General features: G+C 35.8%; 1 protein-coding gene across 1 annotated transcript in view; it reads left to right on the forward strand.

Moving 5' to 3' along the window:
- The window catches only part of PDCD6IP (programmed cell death 6 interacting protein), a 64,947-nt gene that overhangs the window by 20,545 nt on the left and 35,059 nt on the right, over positions 1–9,343 (forward strand). Inside the window, exons 4-7 of the mRNA XM_003781785.3 lie at positions 1,271–1,398; positions 3,623–3,776; positions 4,847–4,947; positions 7,189–7,305. Coding sequence (XP_003781833.1) covers positions 1,271–1,398; positions 3,623–3,776; positions 4,847–4,947; positions 7,189–7,305 — 500 coding nt within the window. The remainder of the gene's footprint in view (positions 1–1,270; positions 1,399–3,622; positions 3,777–4,846; positions 4,948–7,188; positions 7,306–9,343) is intronic.

The raw sequence follows: 9,343 nt of genomic DNA on the forward strand, positions 1-9,343 counted from the left end.
GCCTTAGCCACTTGAGCCATAGGCGCCGAGCCTGCCATATTGTTTTCCAAAGTATTTGTACCATTTTACATTCCCACCAGCAGTGCACAAGGGTTCCAGTTTCTTTTTTATTTTAATTCGAGACAGGGTTTCACTCTACTGCCAAGGTTGGGGTGCAGTGGCATGATCACAGCTGCTCATTGTAGTCTCAAACTCCTGGGCTCAAGTGATCTTCCTGCCTCAGCCTCCTGAATAGCGAGGACTACAGGTGCATGCTACCATGCCTGGCTGATTTTTTATTTTCATTTTTGTAGAGATAGAGTCTTGGTGTGTTGCCCAGGTTGGTCTTGAAACTCTGGCCTCAAGTGATCCTCTTACCTCGGCCTCCCAAAATACTAGGATTACCGATGTAAGCCACTGTGCTCAGTGCTGATTTTTCTGTGTCACTAGCACTTGTTATTTTCTTCCCTTTTTTTGGAGATAGTCTCACGCTATGTCGCCCTTGATAGAGTGCATGGCATCACAACTCACAACAACCTCAAACTCTTGGGCTTAAGTGATTCTCTTGCCTCAGCCTCACCAGTCGCTGGGACTATAGATGTCTACCACAACACCCGGCTGTTTTGCAGTTGCCATTGTTGTTTCGCTGGCACAGACTGGATTTGAACCTGCCACCCTTGATGTATATGGCTGATGCTGTAATCACTGTGCTATGGGCGCCGAGTCTTTTTTTTTTGTGTGTGTGTGTAGTAATGTCCATAGTATGCTAATGGATGTGAGGTGTGTAGATTCTTCATTAGAGTTGTATTTAGCCAAATTGATCTGCTACCCCTCTGAGAAACATATTAAATGAGAGAATGAAGCCTGAGAACCTAGCTAGGAGGTACATAGGTTTGGAGTAATGAGGATCTAGTGTAAAACTGGTGGGATGATGTAATTTTGAGAGGCAATGGAAAAATGGAAAGAATTTATTTGAATTTAAGAAATTAAACAAGAATTGACATGAGAATGTTTTTACATTTTGAATCTGAACATAGAAATGTCCAATTAGGGGGAAGGAAAGGAGGAATGATTTATTGATATTTAGAGTTTTAAGTGGTGGGAATATTATTATGAAAATAAATGCCTGATAGGGCAGCTCAAATTATGGCATGTGGTAGATGAGAAAACAGGTCTGGAAACTCGCTTTTGTGAGAACCATTGGGATAGCGGTCATAGTATTTTTCTTTGAAACATTCATTTTCTTTAGAAAAAATAATCTGATAAATTTTTCCTTCTCAATTTTTTACAGCTCTTGCAAGTTTAGGATATGAAAAGAGCTGTGTGTTGTTCAATTGTGCAGCCTTAGCTAGCCAGATTGCAGCAGAGCAGAACCTGGATAATGATGAAGGATTGAAAATCGCTGCTAAGCATTACCAGGTATGCAGAAAAGTAGTTAATACATAATGATCAACACTAAACTGGATTCAATGGAAAATAATTTGCACTTAGGTTTATGGATGTTTCTTTACACAACAGATGCTTTCTTGAGAGGTAATGTGCTTTTTAAAAAATGGATTGATTCTTAGTGTTGAAGCCCTTAGATAAACTACTTATAGACCAGGTCTGTTTTTCCTCACCACTGTACACCCAGCACCTAGCACAGTGCCTGGCACATAATAGAGGCTCAAGAAATGTTGGCTGAACAAATTAAATATATAAGATTAAATCTCAGACATTTATGGTAAATCCCTGTTAAGTAAATGACAAAAATTTATACATTAATTTTATGTTTTCTTAGAGTAAGACACCTCAGATTTCACTGGTGTCGCAAAGATTAAGGCCTCTTGGCAAGAAGATAGAAGTTTAACTTTGAGACTTATGGAGAGGTCATATTTAAATGTGGTCATGTTCTTAAGTTGGCCAAGTCTATATTGTAGGTACTAATCATTTACTAATATGGCATATTATTTTGTGGCAGTTGGTTATTATTTGTTCAGCTTTTATTTTTTTGTTTCCGTTAAAATAACAGTATCTGATTATTATTAAGTAATGTCATATAATTATGTTTTAATATTTTATATTGTAATTTACAAAGTGTTTCCATGTATATTATTTGACTTAGACAAACATGAAAGATGTCATGTAACATCATTCCCATTTTACAGCTAAGGAGACTAAAGGTCAGAGTACTAATAAAGTGGTCCATTTGGGTTTCTTGTCTTCCAGTTCCAAATTTCATGTAATTCCAAGTGGTCCTTCCCACTGTCTTATGAAATCTGCTTGTCTCAGAAGTAGAGTGTGATATTTCCCATAGTTTAAGTTCAGGGGAGAGGTGAGAGATGCTGTTCTGAGAAAGTAAAAGGAAAACAAAGTTTAAGGAAACAACATGCTCAGAATTGTGGTTTGTCATAGAATTTTGGATGGGCATAGATTACAAACGTAATATACACACAACATTTCTTTTAAAGGCCATAAATGACAAATATTTGACAATGTGAAAATGAAGTAAAATTTTATTACCTTGTCTGTGGCCAGAAGCTTTGTGGCCCTGGGCAAGTTTATTAACCTCTCTAGACCTCTAGTTCCTCATCTATAAATGAGAGACTCATATCCCTTACTGTTCTAGTGTTCTCTTAGTTTGTTAAACAAGATCAGCTGGTCATTCCTTGCAGATATTTGAGCTTTATAATACTTCATGGCTGCAGAAAACATGATGTTCATTTTATGTTCCTCATTTTTTTTTTTTTTTTTTGAAACAAGAGTCTCAGGCTGTTGCCCTGGGTAGAGTGCTGTGGCGTCACAGCTCACAGCAACCTTCAACTCTTGGGTTTAAGCTATTCTTTCCTCAGCCTCCCAAGTAGCTGGGATTACAGGGCGCCTACCACAACGCCCGGCTATCTTTTGGTTGTAGTTGTCATTGTTGTTTGATGAGCCTGGGCTGGATTTGAACCCACCACCTCTGGTGTACGTGCCTGGCACCTTAGCCGCTTGAGCTACAGGCACCAAGCCATGATGTTCATTTTAATGCATTTAACTTTTGAGCTATCTCTGTGTAGACTATTTACCTAACCCTGTTAATTTCAGACGACTTCCTTTTTCTTATTATCATTTGTTTCATAAAAGTGAAGTTATTTTAGTATTAACTCAACAAAATTAATTGGGATGAAATATCTAATGAGGAACATTTCATGAGGGAAGGCCTAGTGAACAAATTGTTAGCAACTGATAGTTTCTCAGAGGACTAAGTGTATGTACTATTTGAGGTTTTCCCCTATGTATAACATGTTTAATTATTTGAACGATGAATTTGTTTTGGGACCAAAGAAAGAGCATTTCAGTAAAACGTTTTAATGTTTATTCTTGCCTCTATTCTCATGTTAGTTTTGAGGCAATATATCTAAAAAAAAAATAAGGTTAATCAATTTGTCTCATTTATTTACTTTGTTTTCCCTGTAGTTTACTTTTAATCTTTGTTAAATCTCATTATTCTGTGGAGTTTTAGAAAAATACCTTATTTGTAGATCAGATATTTTTGCTTGGTTATGCACACAGTAACTTCACTGGGTGAACATTTGAAGTGGTTTTTGTGTGTAACAGTGGAAAATTAAGTCTTGCTGAGTTCCTGTTGATAATAAAAAAATTCTTTTTCCCTCCTCTCTAGTTTGCTAGTGGTGCCTTTTTACATATTAAAGAGACGGTTTTATCTGCTGTAAATAGAGAGCCAACTGTGGACATATCTCCTGATACTGTTGGGACCCTCAGTCTTATTATGCTGGCACAGGCCCAGGAAGTATTTTTTTTAAAAGCTACAAGAGGTAACTCAAATTTGTCCTCTATTTTGTTGCATGTGAAAAGAAGTGGTAGGCTTTTAAACTGAGAATGTGATTAGAATATAACATGTTCAATGTAGAGCTTTCCTTTTTGTAATTGATACATGAATTACTGAACAATTTCAGCCCTCCTTTTCTGAACTTGAATGCAGGCTGCGTTTGAAGTCTTAGCAAATGTTTAACTATTATCTTTAAACATTGGAGTCTGGAATGATACTTATATATGTTTGCAATACTTCAAACATTTTTTTCCAGCAAATATTTATTGGGTATTTACTGTGTGCCAGTCACTGTTACAGTTTCTAGATAGTATACAAACAAGGTTCCTGTTTTTAGGAAGCTTTTACATTTTAGTGAAGGAGGAAATGATAAGCAAGAATTAAGTAACCAGGGTAAACTCAGAGGAAGTTAATTACTATGAAAAAAATAAGAATGGTTTATGAGATAGTGGTTGGTAGTATGGATACGGGATAGGGATATAGTGGGAATGATGCTAATTGTAGATTTGTTAGTCTTCAGTCTTTGAGGAAGTCCTATTTAAATGTGACCTAATGATAGGTGAATGAAATAAGAACAGTTCTTATGAGGCATATGAGTTAGTATAAGAGATTGGAATATGGGCTGTGTGTGTAAGTACGGAGAAATTGAAAATAAGAGTGCAGTCATTGTGGAAGAGATACAAATTGGGTTAATTTTTTTCTTTTAGAATCAGTTTATATTGAGATAGAATTCACCATTTTAAAGTATACGATTCCGGGTTTTTTAGTATATTGACAGAGTTTTGCAGCCATCATTACTGTCTTATTTTAGAACATTATTATCACCGTAACTATTAGCAGTCACTCCTTATTCCTACCTTCCTCTAGCTGCTGGCAACCACTAATCTATTTTCTGTTATCTTGGATTTGCTTAGTTTTATGCAGAAGACGTGCTTTCATCAACGATTACTTTTAAACATAGATATGTAAACTTGTGATCTCAGTGTTTATACTGAGTTATATCAGATTATCTCATTTATTTTAGTTATAATGGTTTAATTTAATACTTTATTTCAGATAAAATGAAAGATGCCATTATAGCTAAATTGGCCAATCAGGCTGCAGATTATTTTGGTGATGCTTTCAAACAGTGTCAGTACAAAGACACTCTCCCCAAGGTCAGTTACTGTTTTTATAAACACTTGGTTATTTTGCATGTGTAAGTACTTAGACATTTTTGTCTTAAGAAGCAAGTTAAAAATGATGTATTATAAAGAAATTTGAAGCTTTAACACAGGCATTTAAAAATATATTTGTAGAAATAGTTTTTTAAATTTAAAGTGCATGAACAATTCTTTTATATTTAGGGAATGCTTTTCTTTTTACCCTTTACTAAACTTGTTTTTCCAAGCTAAAACTCTTTCTGGAAAACTTTGACCATCTGTTTTCAATAATCTTATCAAATCAAGGCCTTGGGCAGTTCTGAATCATTGGTAATTTGGTACAAGCTTGTATATATTTAAACATGTTGATTATTTACACTTTTAATTATTGTCCTGTATTCTTAAAGATTAAGTCTTAAAGTGTAAAAACAGACATAAAAGAAAAAAGAAAATTTAAATTCATCTTTGTTTAGAATTAAATTTTGCCAACAAAGATAGAAAATTTGGCTTCTAATGAACAGCTAAGGAAAAGTAGCCATCTTAGATCATGTATCACAGGAAGAATTATGTTTTAATGTAAACTTTTCTGAAGTGGCAATTGAAAAGACTGTTCAGTGATGATTATTTGTAAATGACAAAGGAGATGACTAGACTAACAAGTAAATTTGGAATGATTAAAGAACTTAAAAATTGAGTGAATACATTTTTCAGTTAGTATCATCTATATGATAGCATGATACTTGTTACAAGATGTTTTGTAGAGGAATTTATTGATTCAGAAATCTTTGTGGATTACAAAAGTGTAGACCACTATGGGGTGAAGGAAAAATGGGCATAAGCGCATCACCAGTACATGTTAGTCAGAAAATGAACAATAGGGAATTAATGTGAAGATTCCTGAGAATTTATACCAAGAGCCTAGTAGAAATTTATCCAGGACTCTTGGGTATGAATAGTCTTACTCTTAAAAAAGAGACTTGGGATCTCCTCTCACCTCTTTTTCATCTGAAAGACTTCATGTTCAGCTGCACAGTGTACCGTTACATCCTGTTGGGCCATTAGTTCAGTCCTGTCACCGAGAGAAGAAGGTCACCTACAAAGACTTGGAAGTTACCTCTGCAGCATTCCTGGTATTCCTCGAAAATCTCCTGTTTAAGTACCAATTTGCTCCAGCCTTACCTTGAGAACTGGCATGAATACAGTTAGAGATTTTGATGTCTTTTATTTTTCCCTTTTTGCTATAAAGCTCATAAGGTATTTTCATATTCTAGTTATAAAACTGGAATATCTGCAAGTAGTGATCCAGGAAGCTAGGAAATTATTCACTTGGAGACAGGAAAGCATACAAGGTAGTAATCCAGTTTTTGATTCTCTTGTATTTTTGTCTAGAGTCTAGACAGTGATTGTCTAGTATATTTCTTGGATTTTTTATATCATGTACTTCCTAAAAACAATGAGGTTGCAAAGTAGGATTTGGCATTTTAGAAGAGCCTCTACCAGTATAACTGCTTTTCTTGTTCATGTTTTTGGATCTTTTAAATGATTTAGACTGGAATTATTTTCAAAACAAATTAGGGCAAAATGACACTATCATATAATTAGTCATAAACTTAGTGATTTGTCTGTGATATATTTTTGAGTGTATGACACTGAAGTGTTAGTGTTTATATGACACTAAATCTAGATATTTATATGGCTAAAATTATCTTTCTTAGAACTCTCTTAGGATATGAATTTAAACGAAAACTTACTTTACTGTCTTTTGTCTTTTAAACATGATGAAACAGTCAGGTATAGAGCAATTTCACTAGTATATGTGAGTAATGGTGGTTTAGTTAACTCTAAGGGCTGGGTAAGGACTCATCAGAAAGCTTCTAAAGCCCTATGCTTAATATTTCTCTGTGAATGTCCATTCCACTTCTCTTTCTAATAATGCATGCTTTTCTTTCTTCTTTGTAAACAAAATGTTGACTTCATGGATCAATTAAAGAGAATTATAAAAACCTAAATTGGATTCGATGAACAGTTAAAAAAACCCTTAATTTTAATTGGAAGAAAACAAAATTGAATTCATAGACTTCAATCCATGTGAAATCATGTGGTCTTCTCTGTTTACATCTTATGACTAACCTATCTCTAAATCATTAATGGGGTGATGCTAATTTCTTCTCCTTTTCCTTTTTCTTCCTGCATCCCATGTTGTCTGTGGTGGTTTGTCTGGTTGGACTCTCCCCTGGTCAGTATTTTTATTTCCAGGAGGTGTTCCCTGTCTTGGCTGCAAAGCACTGTATCATGCAGGCCAATGCTGAGTACCATCAGTCTATCCTGGCAAAGCAGCAGAAGAAATTTGGAGAAGAGATTGCAAGGTTACAGGTGAGTCTTTTGGTAATAGATATTTAAGGAATTTGGGTCTCCATTTTTTTTTTCCTAGTGAGATTCCCAACTGGTCTTAATTCTAGTCCATTGGTCTATGTGACTACTTTTATACCACTATCAGTATACTGTTTTGGTTACTGTTGCTTTGTAGCATAATTTGAAGTTAGTTAATGAAATGTCCCCAGATCTGTTTTTTTCGCTTAGGATTGCTTTGGCTATTTGTGCTCTTTCTTTGGTTCTATATGAATTTTAGGCTTGTTTTTTCTATTCTGTGAAAAATGAAGTTGGTATTTTGATAGAAATTGCATTGAATCAGTGGATTAATTTGGGCAGCATGAGTTTTTTTAACAATATTGATTCTTGGCTTGGTGCTTGTAGCTCAATGGCTAGGGCGCCAGCCACATACCCTGGAGCTGGCAGATTCAAATCCAAGCCTGTCAAACAACAGTGACAACTGCGACCAAAACATAGCTGGGCATTGTGGCAGGCGCCTGTCGTCCTAGCTACTTGGGAGGTTGAGGCAAGAGAATTGTTTAGGTCCAAGAGTTTGAGGTTGCTTTGAACTGTGATGCCATACCACTCTACCGAGGATGACATAGTGAGACGCTGTCTCCAAAAAAAATATTGATTCTTCCAGTCCATGAGTATGTAATACTTTTCCATTTATTTTGTGTTATCTACTTTTTTTTTTTTTTGGTTAGAGACAGTCTCACTTTATTGCCCTCGGTAGAGTGCTATGACGTCACAGCTCACAGCTCACAGCAACCTCCAACTCCTGGGCTTAGGTGATTCTCTTGCCTCAGCCTCCTGAGTAGATGGGACTACAGGTGCCTGCTACAATGCCCGGCTATTTTTTTGTTGCAGTTTGGGGCCAGGTTCAAACCTTCCACCTTTGGTATATGGGGCCGATGCCCTACCCTCTGAGCCACAAGTGCTGCCCTACAATTTTTTTTTTTTTTTAATCAGTGTTTTGTAGTTCTTACAGAGGTCTTTCACCTCTTTGGTTAAGCATATTTTCAGGTATTGTATTTTTTTTTGCAGCTATGTAAATGGGAGTAAGTTCTTGATTTGATTCTTGGGTTGGTTCTTATTAGTATTTAGAAATGCTTCTGATTTTGTACCCTGAGACTTGCCAGAATTTATTCATTAATTCTAGAAATCTTTTGGAGGAGTCGTAAGGATTTTTAGGTATAAAATTAATATCATTGGCAGACAGGTATAGTTTAACTTCCTCTTTTCCAATTTGGAAACCCTTTATTTCTTTCTCTTGCCTGATTGCTCTGACTAGACTTTCTTGTAATATATTGAAGAGAATTGGTTAAAATAGGCACCCTTGTCTTGTTCTATTTCTTAGGGGGTATGCTTTCAGCTTTTCCTCATTCAGTATCATGTTGGCTGTGGGTTTGTTACATATGGCTTTTATTATTTTAAGATGTGTTCCTCCATTGCCTAGTTTGTTGAGGGTTTTTATCATGAAGGGATATTGGATTTTGTTGAATTTTTTTTTCTGCATCTACTGAGATAATCACGATTTTTTGTTTCTAAGTCTGTTATGTGGTGAATCATATTTTTTGACTTGTGTATCTTAAACCATCTTTGCATCCTTGGAATAAAACCCGCTTGATCGTAGTGAATTATCCTTTTTATTTTGTTAGAAACAGAGTAGTCTTGCTCTGTTGTTCTGGCTAGAGTGCAGTGGCATCATCATAGGTTACTGAAACCTCAAACTCTTTGGCTCAAGTGATCTTCCTGTGGAGCAGCTGAAACTACTTAGTGGGCACAAAGCATCACTCTTGGCTAATTTTTCTGTTTATTGTATAGATGAGAGCTGTCTCTTGCTCAGGCTAGTCTCAAACTTCTGACCTGCTTCTCTCACGTTGGCCTCCCAGAATGCTAGGTTTACAGGCATGAGCCACCATACCCAGCATGAATGATGTTTTTCATGTGCTTTTGGGTTAGGTTCGCTAGTATTTTGTTGAGGATCTTGAAAACAGATTTCCATCTGTTTAGTTGGGTCTTTAGTTTCTTTTTTTTT

This window comes from Otolemur garnettii, unplaced genomic scaffold, assembly GCF_000181295.1.
Source record: "Otolemur garnettii isolate 467f Iridium unplaced genomic scaffold, OtoGar3 scaffold00002, whole genome shotgun sequence".
NCBI classification, from domain to species: domain Eukaryota; kingdom Metazoa; phylum Chordata; class Mammalia; order Primates; family Galagidae; genus Otolemur; species Otolemur garnettii.